The sequence below is a fragment of the Triturus cristatus genome, chromosome 7 (genome assembly GCF_964204655.1).
Source record: "Triturus cristatus chromosome 7, aTriCri1.1, whole genome shotgun sequence".
Lineage (NCBI taxonomy): Eukaryota > Metazoa > Chordata > Amphibia > Caudata > Salamandridae > Triturus > Triturus cristatus.
Window position 1 is genome coordinate 620,219,966 of NC_140590.1, and position 21,081 is coordinate 620,241,046.

The 21,081-nt window shown below is 44.1% G+C and overlaps 1 protein-coding gene across 1 annotated transcript in view; it reads right to left on the reverse strand.

Moving 5' to 3' along the window:
* Positions 1–21,081, reverse strand: part of UTP6 (UTP6 small subunit processome component) — a 357,262-nt gene that overhangs the window by 276,661 nt on the left and 59,520 nt on the right. The window contains exons 5-8 of the mRNA XM_085617191.1: positions 12,646–12,693; positions 12,112–12,175; positions 11,066–11,184; positions 8,328–8,405 (exon numbers count right to left, since the gene is read on the reverse strand). Coding sequence (XP_085473317.1) covers positions 8,328–8,405; positions 11,066–11,184; positions 12,112–12,175; positions 12,646–12,693 — 309 coding nt within the window. The remainder of the gene's footprint in view (positions 1–8,327; positions 8,406–11,065; positions 11,185–12,111; positions 12,176–12,645; positions 12,694–21,081) is intronic.

Below are 21,081 nucleotides of genomic sequence, written 5' to 3' on the forward strand. Positions count from 1 at the left end.
AATGCTTTTTTCCAAAGTATTGGGCCTCACATTGCTGTGCTTGCTCGAGTGAGATTAATGGGTTGCTCCGTGCCCATATGGTGAGGCCGCCCCGAAGGGTTTGAGGCTCCGGAAATGGAGGAACGCTTTGCTTTTTGTGAATATATATATATATATAAAGGTACATGTTTTTATAAATTGGTGTGGATCTCCTGAGAGTCGTGTGCATCATTTATTGACTGTGTGTATTTTGAAGAGGTCTAACACCCCTCTCTGATAAGCCTAAGGCTGCCCAACCACACTACCCCCTAGAAGAGCACCTTGGGACTGCTAGAGCAAGCCTATGGGGCAGATGATCCAAAGGAGCGCCAGGATCGTTGACCCACTATGTGCGAGCAAACTGTAGTCACATATGCGTCAAATAGTGTTCTCTGTTCTGTTTGTAACACTTTACCAGGGTGGAGAAGTGGGCAGGTCCCCAGGCATGATGGTTAGCACTGGCAGCAAACCTGCCTGTCACTGTGAGATGAAGTAAGCAGGTCAGTTTGACTTTTTCTTTATCCACGGCCAAGCCGACATGTGTACTTCAGCTCTTTCAACTAGTGTGGTGGCAGTGGGAATGCAGAACATAGACCCAGTCTACAGGTCTCCATGTGACTGCTCTCTCTGCCCGCTCTAACCAATCCGGGTGCTGCAGTCCTACTGTTCATTTATACAAACCGTATGAAAGCAGCATAGGGATTGGTTTAGGTGACGGGATACGTATGAGTGCGGCATACACACTGGATTATGAAGCCATCCAAAGGTAGCGCAGGGAGCAGAACAGCTTGAGTAGTTTATGTAAGCTGAATGCAGGTGGCTTAAGCTGGAAGCGATCTTTTAAATTATATAAAGCGATATAGTTAATCGGAAGTGCAGTCTGTGCTGCTAGTTGCATTCGCGCATGGAGCATTAAATGTTGGCTTTTCGGGTGGCAGTGTCCTGATCTCGCCATACCCCTGTTTCTCCTGAACGCCATGTCACTTTTCATACAGGGAATAGAATGTACAGAGATGTTTTATATTATTTTGTTTTGCCTATGTTATGGGTTAGTGAACTGGGAAAGAAGTGGGCTTGGTCTGCGAACCAGCAGGCAGCGGAGCCATCTGCCTCCTGACGGAGAGGATGGGCTGGCTGGGCATACCTGAATGTGAAGTTTGATAAAAAAAATAACAAAATACCTCCAAGCACGCAGCGAGTGAAGGGCCCCGGGTACCATGCCCCGGTTGTCCAGTGTTTGAGCTGAGCGAGACCTGGCACTGAAGCGAGCAAAAAGACGTGCCTGCTCCGTCAGATTTCCTACACGTGTGCACAGATGTGTTATTAATGCCTGACCACTTTCAAAAGTCAGCTGCCGCTAATGGCAAGCCTCTGTCCACTATTAAGGGAATACCTGGACTCCGTGCGTGATACACCTCCTTTTGGTATATCATATAAAGAGCCAGCTTCCTATAAGAATGCATAACATTTAAATAGACTAGAGTCTTTAGTCTAGCAAAACTCATCTGCACGCAATGCTCCTATTGGTGTTGTGAGCAGCTGCCAAGTTGGGAGGGCATGTCCTATGGGAAGGCTTCAAATATAGGGATAAACTATGGATTCAGCTTCTTCTAAAGCTTCCTTTAAAGTGTGTAGGGTGTGAAGGTTTCTACCTTAATCAACAAATTATTGTGCATTTTGTGGTCACTCGTTCTTTCCACTGTATTTAAGGGAGATGGGGCGTGCTCCTCAACAGTGTAGGTCCACGTCCGATGTCTAGACTCAGCATCAAAACTTCACCCAAGATACAGTACAGACGCTCTTCTGTTTCACCAGATTAACTGATGGCTTTTAATGTGTATGTGCAAAGATCAACTCCTTATTCAGAGTTCTTTCAGGTATCTGATGAATCCTGTCACAGATATGAGCACCACTTTAGCAATAGTCCCCAATCAGCTGCCAAATACCTATTGCTAAAGTAATCAGCTGCAATGAATCTCCTCGACGATTCAAGTTGTATAAAACAGCATGTCTCTGCCTTGCAAAGGAAGATAGATATGTCCCAGTCCGGTCACCTTTATCCTTTTCTTTGAACCTATCCTGTACTCTAGTTTAGGAATACTGATAAGTACTTCAGGCTTCAGAGTATTTGGAGAGCTACCGAATTCAGCTTGTTTGATTGGCACTCCTTTTCCTATGTGGGTACACAGACTTCAATGCCCGAGGGTCCTAGAACAGCACCTGTTTGCCTCTTGACATAAAACTGCTTCTCCAGCACTCAGGGGGAGGGTCGGTCACTTAACCTTAGATCTGCTCTACTTGCACTGATCCTTACCTCCTTCTTCAATGCCTTCACCACTAGTCTTTTTAATATCAGACCTTTCCTGCACTATGAAACTATTGTTAAAGTCAATCACAGCGGGAGCCTGCTCTTTGTCTCCTTTGTCTGAGAAGACTCATGGATGACAGCCCCCAGTCTGTGTCATAGAATTGGAGGAAGAGGCATGCATCCCAAGCCCAGGCTTCACAGACTCAGCTTGAAAATGTCAGCAGGAAGGAGAGGTGATGTGGCCAGGTCCACTGGTATATAAGTCAGCTACCCAGAGAGTAGATTTCCAGGACACGTTGGATTGGGCACAGGCTACTGTGAATTTCAAGCTTTATGTCAGAGTTAGGATCTGATTGTAGGTGTGATGAGACTACCCCACACCCCAACTGGCGGTGCCCCCGAGGATGCACTTTTTAGGAAGCACCTTTTGCTCGTCAGCAAAGGACTATAATGCATCACGATGACAGAAGCAAAAGAAAAACTAAATTATACACAGGTCTTTTTTTTAGCAAAATTAGGTTATGTTCTGGTTAGAAATGGGACCTCTAGTTGCAGTTGTTTTCACCCTGTCCAAGTAGGGACCCTCACTAGTCAGGGTAAGGGAGTTACACAGCTAAGAAAACCCCTGCTCACCTTCTTGGCAGCTTGGCGCGGGTACTAAGGCTTATCTCGGAGGCAATGTATAAAGCATTTGTGCGTACACACACAGTAACACAGCCAGTTTAGTCCAATAGCCAATATTTTCTGAATGAAAAGACCAAAAAAAACAAAAATCGAACATACACAAGTCAAGATATCACTTTTCAAAGAATAAATAAGTTCAGGCCATAGAAATCTACGGATGAGTTTCTTTTTTAACACAAAGTACCTTGGACACGTCATAAATGAAAGACGAAAGAGGCGCAAGGTAAATGAGGTGCCGGAAAAGCAAAGCCATATGTCGGTTCCTTACTGGAAGGGGAGGTGATGAGTTGCTCTCCGGACGCACAGCCTCAGTTCCTTACTGCGGGCTGACGTCAATGAAGAAACAGCTCATCAATGCGATAAAGTATGCGATGCTTCAATTCTTCAGTGGCAAAGCAGGGGCTGCGTCTGAGTCAGAGCGGGTGACAGTGCTCAGGACTCAGGCTGTGGTGATTTTTCAGCCGCAAAGCAGGTGCAGCATAGATTCTTTAGCTGTACGGCAGGTACTGCATCTAGAAAAAAGATGCTGACAGCCAATGGGTGATTCCTCACCAGCCTACACTTCAGAGGGCCCAGAACTGGATTTGGCACCACTTGACAGGTCAGGTCTCTCAGCAGAAGAGTTCAGGCACTGGTAGGTGAAGTCATTAATGGGCCTGAAACTTCTCAACAGGAGGCAATCACATCCCTATTCAGGTGTCAGTGACAACTCCTCCCACCACTCTAGCTCAGGAAAACCCATCACCCTGGTGAGGAGCCATCAGGATATGCAAGGCACACCTCAGCTCCCTTTGTGTTACTGTCTAGAGTGAATGCACAAGAGCCCAACTGTCAGCCAACCCAGACGTGTATTCTACAGAATGTTTAAGCAAGAAAATGCCCACTTTCTGAAAGTGCCATTTTCGAACACGCAAATTAAAAACCAACTTCAACAAAGGAAGTATTTTTTAAATTGTGAGTTCAGAGACCGCAAACTCCAAATCGCTATCTGCTCCCAATGGGAATTTACACTTAAGATATTTCAAGGCAATTACCAGGTTACCCTATGGGAGTGATAGTCCCTGCAATAGTGAAAGAGAAATTTGCAGTATTTTGCTACTTGGACATGGAAACCACACCAGTACATGTCTCACATTTTAAATACACCGCAACCTGCCCATGGGGCTGTCTTGGGCCTACCTTAGGGGTGCCTTACATGTAATAAAAGGGAAGGTTTGGGCCTGGAAAGTGGGTGCACTCACCAGGTCAAAATGGTAGCTTAAAACTGGACTCACAGACACTGCATTGAAAAGTCGGAGACATGTTTGCAGGGCTACACAAGTGGTTGGCACAATTGGTGCTTCAGGCAAACGAGTAGCATTTGATTTACAGGCCCTGGACACCCAACGGGCACTTTACTAGAGACTTACAAGTAAATCAAATATGCCAATCATGGATAAATCAATCATTAATACAATTTAGACAGAGAGAGTAAGCACTTTAGTACTGCTTAGTAGTGGTAAGTGCCCAGAGTCCTAAAACCAATAAAAACAGGTCAGAAAAAATAGGAGGAAGAAAACAAAAAGTTTGGGGATACCCCTGCAAAAAGAGTAATTTCCAAAAGTTCTAATCAAGAAATGCATTTTTTCACAATCGATTTTAACAAACAAAGCACAGCTGTGGAACAGTGAAAAATCATCCAATTTTTGTTGTTCTAACCTGCGACTTCTCTATGGACGGTGCTTCTTGAACGGTAAGTGCATTATCTAATGGAAGAATCTTTATTGAGGGCCTGGATCGGTAGAAAAGTCGAGCATAGCGATGAGCAGGGAGACATGGATAGGAGAACAGAGACGGTGAGATGATTTATCTGCTAGTTCATAAGTGGGAGAATAGGAACAGACACTAAACACGAGGGGATACACCGACGATGACCCACCCACCCCACGACCGGTAGTAAAAAAAAAATACAAGCAGTGCACAAAGTTAAGTTGCACAGACAAAATACCGTATTTAGGAGATACCACTGGATACGATTAAGTTACCTGGTTTCCCAGATAAAATCGACAGTTTATCACTGTAAAATAAGATATAGCTATAAAATGCATAAATACCTGCAACTTCCCCAGAGTAAATACAACGCAGTGTTATAACAGGAATGCATAGTTTGTTGCATGTAGATGCCAGAGTCAGAGACATGATTGAACAAGGATCATAGACCAGAGATAGTGGCAATTAACTATGTAATTACTGTATTTAGTACTCTATTATACGATTAGTGATGCCTGTGTTTAAGCTATATTCAAATATTAAAAACACTAATAAAGAGATGTCTAAAAAAAATCGAATGGAAGAATCATTTGAAGAAGATTTAGTGTTACTGTATGTCTCCTTGTGGATGGGTTATGCCCTTTATAGGTCTCGCCTGACCCAGCGCATGCGCTGGTCTGGCGAGACTTTTAGTAGGTGAGTTTTCAAAGTGCTACTGGCTGGCCTAGCGCTTGCGTTCACGCGCGCAGCCGCCATCTGTCTTTCACAGGTCATTAGCACCACTCAGCTGCAGGTCTTGTGGCTCCTGCGAGGCGCGCGCGCGGCCAATGCATGTTAGAACAGGTCTCGTTGACAGGAGATCTGGGTAATGGTTACAAAATAAGAAACCAAGACATTTAGAGAACACATCATTCCATTTGCACACCTTTTTCTGGAGTTACCTAACCTCCTAAAAATGCCTGCATACTCATCATCCTGAAACAAATTTGAAGCAATACCGCCTAATTGTATAAATGTTGTTGCCAAACCAGATAACTGTGTTCTAAAATCATACCAGAGTCGCAGCATGCGACCTTATGCACAGTTGCACAAAAATGGATAGCTCGCCACGTTTAAACTGACCAGGCCCTGGTTCAGCCATACCTTGCAATGAAAACACCTGTTTTTAACTTTTTAATTCCCAAATGCAACAAAAATAAATACCCCCTTTGTACACATGATTACGTAAAATAAACAGCACATTGAAAACTCACACGTGGTACAGGTAGTATGCTTTTATCAGCCATAGCGTTTATTTTCATATCCGTTTCCAATCTTTTTGCTGAAGGAAAACGGCCTGGCATGTTTCTGTTCGGGGCAAGCTAATTAACGTGAGGTGGCTTTAAAGTCTCCCCTCGCATTGTCAACAGCTTTTGCATCTGTCTCACTTCCTGCAGCACGGGCAGTGCCAAACAAGGGTGACCTACAATCTGCCACTCTCCCCGTGAAAGCCTGGGTCCTCAATCGGCTCTCAAATGCTCTCTATTCATGTGGAGTGCAAAATGGCGGCCGCTGGCCTGCCACCAGCCTGGCAGGCTCCAGCTCGGAGTGCCGCGACTACACTACTGAATGAAGAGGGGCTCCATTAAGGCTCAGGGACGACCATTAGATCATAGTAATTATTAAATTTACATCACACAGTGGCACACGCATACCTCTTCAAACACTTCTCCTGAGCCCGGCCCTCACTGCTTATGAGGCACTCTGGGCGCCATTGTCTCCCTCATTCACTCATAGCCCAAGAGCCCGCGTGCCAGCAACAGCTCAGCGCACCTGACAGGCTGTCCCTTTCAGAGCCATTTATTCCTTCCCCTGACCTTCGACCCCAGGGGTTGCGACATCAGCAGCCCTGATTTGTGATCATTTTTATTGGCAGACACTCAAGCCTTGTTTCCTGTGTTTAACTCGCATCTCCCCTTCTACAGCTAAACCCATTGCCTCCAAGAGGCATCTGCCAATTTTAGTCTATAAAGTAAGCCAGACCGTGACAAAGAGGCCTGTGATCTTGCTATAAAAATCTCCACAGAGGCTATTTATGTCAATATTAACGGGCCAATCTATTATCTGGAGGCACGAGATCGGCTAATCGCCGAAATGGCTGCTGGCTCGGAGCGGATGCCAGCAATTTTTATGAGTTTTTAATTAAAAAGCCTTTATCAATTTTAGCTCCTGCAGCACGAACCCGGTCATTTAATAGAAAGACCTTACTTTTGCGTACTGACTGTGCAAATTGCTCCTTGATGGAGAGGATTACGGGTTCCTTGTGTGTTTTTTTCCCTGGGATGCTTTGTTCTTGTAGCGGGACACTTTGTCTAAAATACAAAGATTACTTTTGCTTCAACTGCTGCTCTTTCAATGTTTTCCAAAGCTACCCCCCTCACGCCCGTATTCTGTCTCGCACCCTCCCATTTGAAATGAATGTGAGTTTTAGCCAGTTTTGCAGCTGCACCATGAATGTAAAAACTCAAGTTTCATGGATAATTCGTTAACAATGCCCCATCTCATCATATGTCTGCATTGAGTCAAATTTGCATGTTTCTTTATTTTTACAGACTTCGTATTATCTTTCATTGCTACTCTTTCTGTTTTGAGCAAGGGTTAGCATTTCCACACATGATATAAAAAGATGATTTTCCAGGCAAGAGTCAAATAATGATAATTTCACTGCAATACTGATGTACCAGTCTACAGCCAGGAGCCACCCATCACCAACTGAACAGACAGAATAAATGAAGAGATTTACACACCTCTGCCAGTGGAGGACTCCAATTTAGTCCAAAACTGTAGATCCTGACTAGTAGCATACCACGGCCACTTCTTGGTATCTCACAATGACAATCAGATTTGGGATGATATTAACAAGGTCCTCCCAGCAAACCTCTTCATCACTTCTACTTTTAACCCAAGTTTGGCCAGGACCATACAACTAAACAAATTATCTCAGAATGGATAACCCAGTATAGTAACCAGCTAAGTGGACTGTGATCATAACAAGTACCAACAAGCATTGGCATAGCCAATAGGTCTCGCCTTTGGGACCCTCTAAGTGTTTAGCCATGCAACAGTTGATGTTGTTGCACCAAGGATATTATGCTGCATAACTAAATACTTCTAAGGTCCCAAAAGCGAGACCTACTGGCTATGCCAATGCTTGTTTTTTTCCCTAACCATTCCATTTGCAACAAGTTCTTTTCAGCTTCACAATTCTGAAAAAAATATTGACTTAGTCATGATACAGTAATTTTAGGCAGACTGAATGCACAGCAGTATCCATGATTTTCTTTTCTCCAAGTCAAGAAGTATTTGCAAAAACCCACGCTGGTTTCAAATCTATACAACTCTGAAAGACAATTTGACATATATGGACTCTAACAAAACATGCTGTTTTCTATCTATCTTAGAAAGTTAAAACAGTGCTTCTGCTGCATTAAAAAAAAAATAGGAGGATTAACCCTGTTCTGTTTTCCCCAGACCTTTAAAGTCGTTAAGTACATAAAGAACAAATAATAAAGATATTGAGATTTCTTACCACATCCATCTTTGCCTGCTCGATTTCTATCTTCTCCTTTCTCTGCTTCTCTGCATGCATCAGCTCCATTCTGAAATACTGCAGAATAGAACAGAATAAAAGCTTGCTCTTTCTGGGAGTCTGGAACATTCCATAAGTAAATGCAACAGGGGTTTACATTAATCGCCAGACGATCATTTGAACAATATACAGCTATGACCGTCTATACATGCACTGCTGGCCTTAGGTTATAGAGCCCTGGCCCAGAAATGTGGAGTCATCACATGATATAGTAAATCCTTTCCTACATTTTCAATAGAAGATGAAAGTCCGATCTCTGCGCTCCTATTTCCCTCTAACAATTAATCATAATTAATCATTACCGTGGTGTATCGCTGTATTCTGCAGCATGCAACAAGCACTCGATGGTAGCCACTCATTTTTTACTGTCACAGTTTCAAAGGAACACCAAGCATAACCCATGTTTCATTCTGCAATTGTAAATAGGGATTTGGGGCAAGGTATAGTTTGTGGTGGTGGGGGAGGTCAATGTGAGTTATGTAAAAGCAGACCCTTACATATTTCAGTTATATAGGACTGCTCTTCTTCTCTCGAATATGCCGCATACACAAATGTGAAACGTAATTTGTTCATTGTTGCTTCCACTTATGTGCTCAGGCATTAGGGTCGTGCTATTTCACTCCCATATAACACCAACCTCTCAATTGAAAGTGTATTCCCTCACAACAGCTTCCACTCGAATTGGCCCATCACAGCCCAGCAAAAACAACGGTTCTAAGCAACCCGACTGTGAGTGCCTTCACCCATACGCAGCAACGGACAATTACAACAAAAGTAGGAGGAAATAGACCAGCATATGCAAATAATATCCATAGGAGCCAGCCTCAGAAGGTCCTGTACTCGGACAATGATGCAACCACTTCATCAAGGGGTAGAGCAATATAAAGCTGTCAGCAGGGCTCATGCGCATTGCTTTGTGCTTAAACAATTCACAGATTAGACTGTAATCTTTTCGTGGTCTCCCCAATTGCAACCCACACATCTCTGAATAAAACCATGGACAAGATGGCTATGAAGTTAAAGGTGTATTGAACCCGCTTTGTGAGCATGGCCTGAGGCACAGATTTTTCTTTTTTGCAGAGTTTTATATAGCGCGAACTTGACCCGAATCGGGTATCAGAGCGCTTTACATAGCACCAGTTAGGTTATATGAGGACACACATTCATTTTTTTCTTGAGCACGGGGAGATTACGTGATTTGCCCACAATCACAGGATGCTCAGCGTCACTGCCGAGACTCGAACCCAGTTCCCCAGATTCGAGGTCGACCACCCTAGCCGTTAGGCCAACAAGTCCTCTCCACTCCTCCACTCACATACCAGCTTCTACTTCATCTGACAAAGAAGGCATGACATAGTATTTAGGAAGTCATGGTCTAACATAGCTTATGTCTGCCTCTTGACAGTCTAGCCCCTTATAAGAATGTATGCATGTGTTAAAGCCTACTCCCCGCTTTTTAGTTTTTAGGTAGGAGAGCAAGGCACATGTGAAGAATGCCATTAGATGGCCAGACTCCCAAACTCATGAGGAACCAGGCACCACAAATGAGAGTCACAGTGGACTCACTTCAGAATGGTATCATGCCAGGTGGGTGATTAGCTGTTGGGAGGTGGGTCAGAATGGTAGGGTGTTCCTAACTAGCTTCCCAACAGCTAATCACCCACCCGGGATGCTAGCATTCTGAAGTGAGCCCAAGGTGACACTTGGCTCTTCAGAAACACCATTAACGAACGCAGAAGACCCTGAAAAAGAATAGGAAAAAAGCCCTGCAGCTAAATTTTGCTGCATCTTCTTCACACATCCAGTGTCTGCTTCCCAGTCTTCCAGGCAATTCCTGGTTTCCTCTCGCATAGATTGTTTGCGCTCCGATATCTTCCCAGCAGGACATGATTTCCACTTTCTTTCAGTTATGATCCCTCCTTCTCCCAGTAATTGCCAGCAGTTCCCGCCGGTCTCCATTCTTTAACTGTCATTTGCATCCTCCTCTTAAACTTTCTCTTTCTTCCATAAATGTTTTCTCATTTCCGATCTCCATTTAAAAGTCACTGTCCACTCTACTCCTGGCCTTTATTTGCTTTCCAAGAACCACTGCGGACATGGGCAACACAGGCAAATTCTTAACAGGATTCATTTGACAGAACACTAAGCACACATATGGCACAGCACAGACATGCAACATAGATGAGTATCAAAGTGTTTATAACCGCAATCTTAGCATGTGCGCCATACACATTCAACTTAATTAGGAATGTACATCATTCCATATAAAAGTCCGATTCATCTGGCTGTTTTTATGTATGCAACTTCTAGTCCTAAAGCAGATGACTTTGCGTGGGTGCAGACAACTGGTTTTCCTCTGTGTAGACATACAGTGGGAGAAAAGACACAAATGATTTGAAAAATCTCTCACTGGCTCAAACAGGGTGTACACTTTAATGGCTATGTATTTCCCTCAATACCATTTGCTTAACTGTACCAAAATGATAAACTCAAAATAACAAAGACAGTGATTGATAGATCCCGTACAAAGACCTAAAAATCTCTTCCCCTGGTTTCAGCCAAGACAGAGACATTATTCCCACAATTGTGGTTTGTACTATGCCAATAACAAAGAATTTTAATACGGATTCCACATGAATGTAAGGAATTTCCGATTCAAGGGCTGAACATGGACTCACTTCCTGAAACAACTTGGGAGCCTCTGGATGGAAACGGAGAGCACGTAGAAACAAGTGTCTGGCACTCTCCGATGACAGGCGATCCTCCATCTCCCACTTTGCTGCCATGATCCAAAGTGCTGCAAAAGAGACATATGAATTTATTCACATGGATAGAGGTACAGGTAAATTAAACCACACAGAGGTGCAGGGATCTATAGACAGCTTGGAAGGTTACCCCTGCATGTTTGGGATTTATTTTCTTTCTCAAGCATTTGAAGCCAATTATTTAAGTAACTGACTACGATTTACTCTGTCCTATGTTTGATTTTCCACACTATCTGTATGTTTCTAGGAGACATTCCACTGGTTAACATTAGCTCAACTGTATACTTACAACATAACACATCGCATGCACACAACACAGTTTAGCTATGCCTTAAATGGCTGTCAAATGGCCCTGTCAGCACTTAAGAATAATAAACCTTCCACAATACATTTCAGAGAGCACTCTGTACAAAAAACCAGCACAGGACGGAGAGCCATATAGCTGGGCCTCAAAGTGCTCCAATAACAGACTACAATTTGAATGTACTTACATTTTACAAGACTTCACATTACTATTAAATAATGCACATCACAATAAGTAAATTAAATATTTGTCAAACTCATAATATGTGCCATTGAAAAATGTAAGCACGCTGAAGTAGACAGAAAGACGCATGCTAAGATCTACAACCCTCCACCGCGAATAAAGACATATAATAGACAAAAATCTTGGAACCTTTAAATTTAACAGAAATACCAGGCTCCCCAAAAAGGGTGTTTTTCCCAGAACAAATCCTTGTAGCGAGCACTCACTAAGGACAAAAGTAACTCACAAGGATTGTTAACTTAGAGCTGGCTGTTATTTTCTTGATTTTCCTTTTAGTGAAGTGAAAACACACAGCTATGCCACTCCACCATCTCCTAATCTAGGCAATTGGTAAAATACAATAAACTAACCCAAAAAAAAATAATCCCAGCACAAATGAGGACATAATGAACACCACCAGCTTTTACATTACCTGGCTTGTCTGGATGAATTGCCAACATTGAAGAGAATATTTTGCTCAGCTGTGTTTTGCAGTTCTGCAAGGGAAAATGTAATCTTTCTTAAAAGCTATTCCATTTTTGTCAAAGTAGTTTATTTATTGTTAATGGTCTTTCTTGTCAGTGCTTCCCAAGTGGAAATTTACAAAACTCGCAACACAAACAAAGCTCTGCACTACCAACAATGCAAACACAGGGACGATTTTATGCCACATGAAAAGGATTAGTAAAACAGTATTATAGATCATACTCACAACTAGCAAAAACCAATGAAAAGGAATACACTTTTATTCCAGGCATACACACCACATAACAGGCAACTTTGAGTCAATATAGCGTCTTCCTGACAACAAAGTAATTGTCTATTACTAGATTCAACGATGTACGGTCATAAAACAAATGCATCACAACACCTGCTACGCATATGTACTAAACTCTAAAGATTAGTTTGACGCCTGCTAATGAATAGAAAACAAAAATAGAAAACAAAAGATATATTGCATGCTTACCCACTTTTTGCAAAAGGCCACATGAGACAGCCATAACTGAAGGTCGTTCTGTGAGCAGAAGAAAAAAATGTTGAGCTTGGAACTTGTAAAGTTTGCCCCTATTTGGAAAGGTGACCTTATCAGTGAAGGACTCGGCACCGTAACTACAATAAGAGTTAAATAGAGAACAAATGATGAAATGGGTAACAGATTTTCAATATCAGAGCTACAAATGTTCTCCCTTCTAATTAGCACGATTATAAGTGAGTGGTAGTCATTGGAAACTTACATGCAGACCAGAAGCTCGGTCTGAAGCATTAGAAGCAATCTGTACATCTTAAACAGCCTACATATTCAATCAATGTGATATTCAAAATGATATTATTGTGAATAGACACACATTGACTGAATCTATGGATAAGGCACACATATCGAGTTAAACCTGTGCACATCAAAATCTCACCATATTCTCCGGGACCCTAATTTCAGATGAGGTATTGAGCTGATACTTTCTCTGCATCGCAACAAATGATTCTGCATCCTATGTCATGGGCTAATACCATGGTTGTTCCAACAGTTCTGGCCGTATTCCTTCTCCTAGCCACTCTGACTCTTAGGCAATGGGGTGCATGACAAGCTAGTGGCTGCCTGTTTCTTCCCTCTTCAACCCATACGACTGCTGGAGCTATCTTGACTGGGAAGTATTGTTCTCACTGTAGCCCACACTCCTTTGCTTTTTTACCAGCTGGTCCCTTTACTTACCATTGGTGCTTGGCATACCTTCGATCCTACATGTTTGCAAAGGAGGGGGCTAAAACTGCTTGCAGTTGCTCTTTTAGTGGAGAGGATAGGGTACTAGGTTTGCAAAGGATGAGAAGATAAGACACAAGCATCTTCAATGAGGCATAGAGAGGGTTACAGAGCTAGGGCACCACATTTATAAAATTCACGTTCATATACTACCCACTTTTCACATAAAGATAAAGGGCAGTGACAGTTGATGGTGAGTAGCATCAACTATTATTGTGCCTCTTATTTCTTGTGAAATTCCTGCCCAATATAACACATTTCTTCTTCTCTTGCAGCCAACGCAGGAGAAGCCATGGATGTCATCAGTATTTAAGACAGACAGGTGAATGCAGTACAAAGCTAAACTTGTAAACTCTAATCCAGCACAATTATCCGGCATCAACCTGATTTCGCTATTTAAACAGACTATAGTCATAACAAGCTACTACTGGTTAATACAAAATTCACAACATTCCAGAGGTTTTATCAGCACATGCTCTAAGCCTTTCTTTTTTGATCAAATAGGACATGGTTGACACTTGACATGTTAGACACCCTGACACTCTGGATGGCACTTATCGCTTGACAGCATACAACTCCTGTCTAGGACTGACTAACCACCAAATATGTGAGTGCTTAGGCTGCATACATTGAACATAAGTCCAGAAAACCGTCAGATTATTCTCACGTTTGACTGGATATTTTTGCCTAGGGGGAATAAAGAGATTTATCTTGGAGTCTCCTACCAAATGCCCTCAGAGACACCATTTTTAGTGCTCAGGTCTGATCTGCAATCTTGTGAAGAAATTCTACAGACCATCGATGGCTTGCCTACTGGGAAAGCTGCAGACAACTGGACGCTGCCCATAGCCTGAATCCAACAGAATAGTGTATCCTCTGTACATGTGGATTTCTATATAGGCACTAAGCAACAGTGCCCCATCTCACTCATGTATTCCGCGATCACAATTAACTCATCATGGCTAGGTCGAGGAAGCATCATTCCGACAGGGGCCTTAGTTTCATTGCTCACCAACTTGTCATTACGCTGTATGATGAGGATATTATTCTCTTCATCAGGGATCCCGCCATCAATACTTCCCCAAGGTTAGGGAATCCATAAAGTTCCGTTATTATCTGACATTACTATAAACTGGTTTAAGAGTCATGTTTTCAATCACCCCTCTTTTTCTAAATGTCTCTTGGAATATCCATTCTGATACTGCAACTCTTTTTTGAAATATTTTTTTAATTTTTTTATTTGCATTGAACAAAACAGTACAGAGGTATGACATTTAAAGCTCCCGCCCCCCTTCCCCCACACCAATAGACTAACGGTTCAAGGACACAAAAAGGAAAAAGAAAGACCAGGAATTAATTGCACTGTGGAGAAAGAAAAGAAGGGCGAGAAAAGAAACGAAGTGTAGAGTACAAGATCACTAGGTCAAAAATGATACCCTAGGAGGAGGAAAAAGTAAAGAAGAAAAGTAGAAGTATTAGAAACCAAGAGAAAGCGAACAGGGGAGAAATCGCAAGCTGGGTTAGCCCAACTACTCCAACCAAATAGTGAGAACTTCCCAGACGTCTAGACCCTTCTTTCGCCCTTTACGACCTTTTCTGGCATAGACAGCTTTTTCTAGATGGTAGGTTGCAACTAGCCTGGTCAGCCACTGAGAGAATGGTGGGGGATCAACATCCAGCCAAACCGAAGCAACACAGATCCTCCACACTGCCATAGCAACAAAAATTTGTGCCCCACCTTTGTTCCTATTGGTTTCGGTCTGAGTCCCCAGCAAGAGGACTGTGGGTGTTAGTGCGATGGCCTGAGAGGTGACTTTCCCCAGAAATTCCTGTAGCTTAAAGCGGACTGGAGGGAGTTTAGAACAAGTTGCAAACATGTGAACTGAGTCGGCACCAATCTCCGAACACCGGGGACACAATGTCCCTTTGCCGACTCCCCATTTGGCAATTTTGCTGGGGGTAATATACAGAAAAAATATGGTTTTGAAGTGTTGTGCCTGCAGTTTGGCTGACAGCAAGATGTTTTGAGAAAGTTCTAAAGAGTTATAAAACGTGCTGTGTGGGGCCGCGAGTTTAGTGTGCCACTTGTCCGCTATTCTCGGTAGATCATCTGGAGTTTGTCTGTTTAGTGCATTGTATATATGACCTATCTGCAGAGTTGCAGTGTCCCGCAATGTATATATGTAATATGAGTTCTATTTCAGCAAACCCTGCGCTGCCCCCAACCTTTCGAAAATCACGTATGGAAAAGTATTTTAAAAGGCATCTTGACTTTTCAGACCGTGATTATTTTGCAGGTCTGTAAAGGATGCAACTCCTTCACTGGTGATTAGGTCTCCCAGTTTCGTGATGCCTGCCTTATGCCATTCTAAAAGATAGGACCTATCAAAGATGGCGGGGAGGTTACAATTTGCAGTGATAAGAGAATAATAATTAAATCTCCCCAGCCCAAATACTCTGCGGATATTACGGAAGACCTTAAAGGAGTTCATTAAAGTCTTAAATCTCACATGTTTGTAATATCCAAAGGTTATCTGCCGAAAGAGGCAGCCACGATGCTCTTCGCCCAGTAAAAGCTGAAATGGTGAGGCAAGCCCAGATGGAGGGGAGGGGGGAGCGTTCCCTCAACAATTCAGTACTATACTGCAGGACCGAAGCCCAGTAGTACAGCACAATATTGGGGAAGGCCCAGCCGCCCGCTCTCTAGGAAGAGACAGTTGCTTTAGAGCCCGCCTTGGTTGTGAGTAGGCCCAGATAAACTCTGTAAATATTTGCTGAAATTTCTGCAGATTGATTTTGCTGAATTCCAGTGGTATGGTATGGAAGAAATAGAGCAGTTTTGGGAAGTAGGTCATTTTAATTACATTACATCTGCCAACGAGGGTCAGGTGCAGGTTGTCAATTTGCTTAAGGGCTTTCTTTGTTTCTGCTGCAAGGGGGGATAGGTTCTCCGTTACAATTTCATCAATATTAGCGGTAATGAAGACCCCCAGGTATTTTGCCTTCGGAAGTAACCGGGTGTCGGTCCGGTGATTTCCTTGTTTATTATTATCTGGGTTTTCTTTTTATTAGGTGCATACCCCAAGATTTTCCCAAATTTTAGTGCCTCCATTTCCAGTATCAGAATGGCATTCTCGGGATCAAGGGAAGTTATGGCCAGGTCGTCGGCATAAGCCATAATTTTAGTGTTACTACCATGCATGCTTGTTGCCATGATAGCGGGGTTCCTTTCAATTTTCTTGATGAATGGGTCTATATAGAGGGCAAATAGCAAGGGGGAGCAAGGACAGCCCTGCCTAGTACCCCGGGAGATGTTGAATTGCTCCGTAAGCCGCCCGTTGATAGAAACACAGGCTGTCGGCTTTTGATATAGAGCCCGCACAGCCTGTGTACGTTTTGGCCCAAAACCCATCCTGCCCATGACACCCCACAAGAACCGCCAGGAGACCCGGTCAAATGCTTTTTCGGCATCTAGTAGTATTAGTGACATCGGGTCTCCTGCTACCTGTGATGCGTCAAACAGGGTAATAGCCCACCTGACATGTTCCGTGGTGCCTTTCTTTGGGATGAAACCGTGTTGCCATTCTGAGACTAGGGATTCAACCACAGAGGATATTCTGATTGCCATTATTTTAGAGAAGACCTTAGAGTCGCAGTTAATAAGTTTAATCGGTCTGTATGAACCCATTTCTAGCGGCGATTTGTCCTTTTTAGGGAATATGGATATTTTGGCGTTAGACCAGGAGGCGGGAGGGGAAACCCCGTTAAAGATTGAGGTCACTACGTCAGTATAAATGGGTTTAATTTGAGGAGCGAAGGTTTTATAAAACTCCACAGGAATGCCATCCATTCCTGCGGCTTTCCCATCTGGTAGACTGGTTAGGGCTTCCAAGATATCATTCCAGGTTGGGGTCAGATCCAGCTGCTCACTACTATCAGAGGTAAGTTGTTCTAGGTCAACCTCATTCAAGTAGCTAATTATCTTGCTTCCTACTGAATCGGCTCCCCTGCCGTTCACTTCTGTGTATAGTTCAGTGTAGAATTCTTGGAATCCTTTTTGTATTGCGCTGGGATCGTTGGTCTTTATCCCTGTTGCCAGTTTAATTACGTGTATTTCGCTACTAGTGAGCTGTTGCCTGGTTTTGACGGCAAGGTGATGCCCAATTCAGTCACTACACTCGTAATTCTTTTACCGCATTGTCGCCCATTTTGCTGTGGTTTTTTCTGCAAATACTGCCCCTATTTCTGCCTTTGCAAAAATTACTTCTTTTTGAACATTCTCAATGTCCTTTCCAGAGTTAACCATTAGGACCAGTTTCGTTTCTGCTTGCCTTCGTTTTTCCTGAAGATAACAAATTAACAGCTTCTCCTTCCTGTTTTTCCTAGTTAAAAACCTCAGTTTCACCTCGAACAACCGCTTTTAAAGTGTCCCAAACAATCATGGTTGATGCAGTTCCAGTGTTTATTTCCAGGAACTCCTGTATCCAACCTTGCATATGTAGCCGATAACCCGCGTCTTGTAAAAGGGCTTTCTCAAAACTCCACCTTGGTGTCTCCTTCCAGTTCCCTAATCACTTGATGTTTAATGTAAGAGGATTGTGGTCTGACATGAAGCGAGGTGCGATGTCTATGGTGCATCTGCTAAGTAAGGAGGAGGAGATAAAAAAGTAATCTAATCTGACAAATGTATGATGCGGGGAAGAGAGGTAGGTGTAGCCAGGTTGGGCAGGGTTTGAACTAGCCCAAATGTCGCTCAGCCTATGAATCTGAGCTAAGTAAGTTAGTGCTTGGTATGCTAGGGGCTTTCTGCCTTTATACCTCCATTTGTTGTCTATTTTCCAATCACTGGGCAGATGTATGTTAAGGTCGCCACAGAGGAAGATTGGGGTAGGCCAGTGAGCTAGCTCCCCTGAAAACAGGTTGATGATCCCTGGGTCATCTCTATTGCTTCCGTACAGCGAGCAAAGGGTGAAAGGGAGATTAGGAGGGAGGTGGCATTCGGCGATTACCCATCTGCCCAGTGAGTCGGCTTTAACACAGGGATTTTTAAGAGAGAGTCTCCTGTCTACCATGATTCCTACCCCTTTTATTTTGGCACCCTGTGTAGTAGCCCCCACAACCTTAAACCACAGTGAATCTAGTAGATGTTTCTGCGAACCCTCTATGTGGGTCTCCTGGAGGCAAATGATGTTAGCCCCGTGAAAACGCAAGCCTTGCGCTGCATTTTGTCTTTTTGAAGGGTCATTTAGCCCACAGATGTTGGCAGAGACAAACCTAAGCGAATCTATCTTAGCCATTTAGATATTTCAAGAAAGTTTAGAGCAGAGATTTCTCGAACCTTAGGATGTGTTTCACCTAGTGAATTCTTTAGTCTCGCCCAGTGTCTCGGTGAGTGAGTGTGTAAGTGCGTGCATACATAAAAGTGCCCTTGGTTCTTCTGTGTCGGTTTGGGAACCCATCCACCCCCCTCCCCCCCAACTGACCCCCCCCCCGCCCTCCCCCTCTTCTGAGCAATCCGGGTTAACCTGAATGATGGTAGTCAGTCATGAGTCCCGGCTGCTGACCACGCCTGAAAAAACAAATTAATCCTCCATTCGGCTAGTAACCCCCTTTTGATATGAAAACTGCTCGGCCAACCATGTGCTTTACATAGAACTGTCCTGGTGCAACCAGTGCCAATCCCCAGGAGGTTTAAAAGTGAAAAAGGACTGTAGAAAGAAAAGAAAAGACAAAAAAAAAAAAAAAAGAACAAAAGACAGAGGGCCCTATATGGTGACCTTTTTATCTGAGGCTCTTCTTAGTTTTCATTTCGTCCAGGTATTTACCAGCCTTAACCTCAGACAGAAAGATTTTGGTGCCCCCGTTGAAAATTACTTTAAGTCTGGCGGGGTTCATTAGGTAGACCTCTGCCCCCAGCTGCTGAAATGGAGAAATTAATTGCCTTAGGCGCCATCTCCGCTCTGTCTGGTGGCAAAAGTCGGGTTTTGCTTAGAATGTTATGGCATTAGCCCCTTTTTTGGAGCCTGTCATAAATTAGCTGCCTTAGGAGAAAATTGACAAAATATACCAGAAACACCCTTGGCTGTCCACCGGCTGCGTTGCTGCCATCACACTGCCGTCTTTGATTGAAGGGAAAGCGGTGCGCCCTCTGCACCTCACGGTCCCAGTCCCAGCCTGGTTGATCAGGGAAGGATTCCTGCAAGAGTTTTACGATCAAGCGCCTGGGGTCATCCCCTTCCTTCCCCTCCGGAATTCCAAGCAGGTGAAGATTATTTCTACGTTGGCGATTCTCCTGCTCCTCCATCTTAGACATTAGATCTACCAAGCAAGCAGTGTTGGACTCGCTCTGCTGTTTGGCTGCCGTGGATTCTGATTCTAGATATTCGGTGCGTACCTCGACCATGGAGACACAATCACTTATGTCTGTGCAAGTTTTGTTCAGCCGCCTTAGACCTCTCTGCAGTTTCTTGGCAGTACCTTTGGCTGTGCGACTGTCTGCCCGGACCTCCTCCTGAAACTCTTTGATAGAAGCTAAGATAGAAGCTAGGGAGGGCTCAGCAGTGTCCATTGACAGGCCTTTTGCTTTTCCCCACTGTGTCGTCTTAGGGTCGTCCTCGTCCAGGGGGTAAGACATTTGTGAGTCAGAGTAGTCCCATTTCAGTTGACTGCGCCGCTTGCCCTTACTTCTGGTTTTCTTTATTCGCTAAACCGTTCCAGTGTCTTTAGTTGAAACCTCACTGTCCTTCTCGCTGGAGTCAAACCCCCCTCATCCGATGAGGTAGCTGTACCGTCAGAAACTGAGTAGAAGTGCTCAAGCCCTGTTTCTGGACTCCAAGGAACTTGAGCATCAGCGACTGCTTCCAGGCTCTGGATGAAGTTGGCTATGCCAGCCATACTAGCCTAAAGGGCTGTAAAAGGGGTACCAGGATCGACAATGTAAGAGCCAACATCAATGTTCTGCGCTACAGTGGGCAGGGTTCGAAGATTTTGTTGCTCAGTTTCCCCATTTAGAGGATCAGCAGCAGAGATGCATGGAAAAATACCCAGGTTCTTCCTTTGGTCCCGCTGAAGTACCTGCGTCGGAGCACGGCCTTTCCTCTGGTGCAGCTGCTACCAGGTCAGTCTCTTGCGGGTGGTTACGTGTCGGGCCAGCATCTTGCTGCAGGCCGGGTGCATGCGCTAGCGCGGTCAGCGTAGTCAGTGGGACCAAGGAGGCTCTCTCAGGGGGAGGTGTGTGCCCAAGGGTCTTCGAGTTCGTGCCCGAGGATTGGGCTTTAGTGGCTAGAAACATTTTTGCTAGGGGCGGCTGTGTAGCTGCTAGGTCTTTTAAGTCCTTAGGCTGCCCGCCTCCTCCTGCTTTCCCCAACAATTATTTTATGCCACCAACCTCTAGCCTGGGTTTTGAGGTGCCCTCTGTAGATGCAGTGTCCCAGGGTTCTCTGGGCTCAGGGATGGCTGCTGTCTTCACTTTGCCGCCCCTCCTGGCTCCTCGGCTGTTCATGCTGGAAATACTGCCCAAGTGCATCCGCCGTCGAGTCCCGCCAAGTCTGAGAGAGGATAAGGTTGCCGGTGCAAGTAGAAGGAAGTCCGGGTCCGAGAAAGTGATAAACACGATCCAGGTCAGGAGGGGGGATTCATCACCAGGCA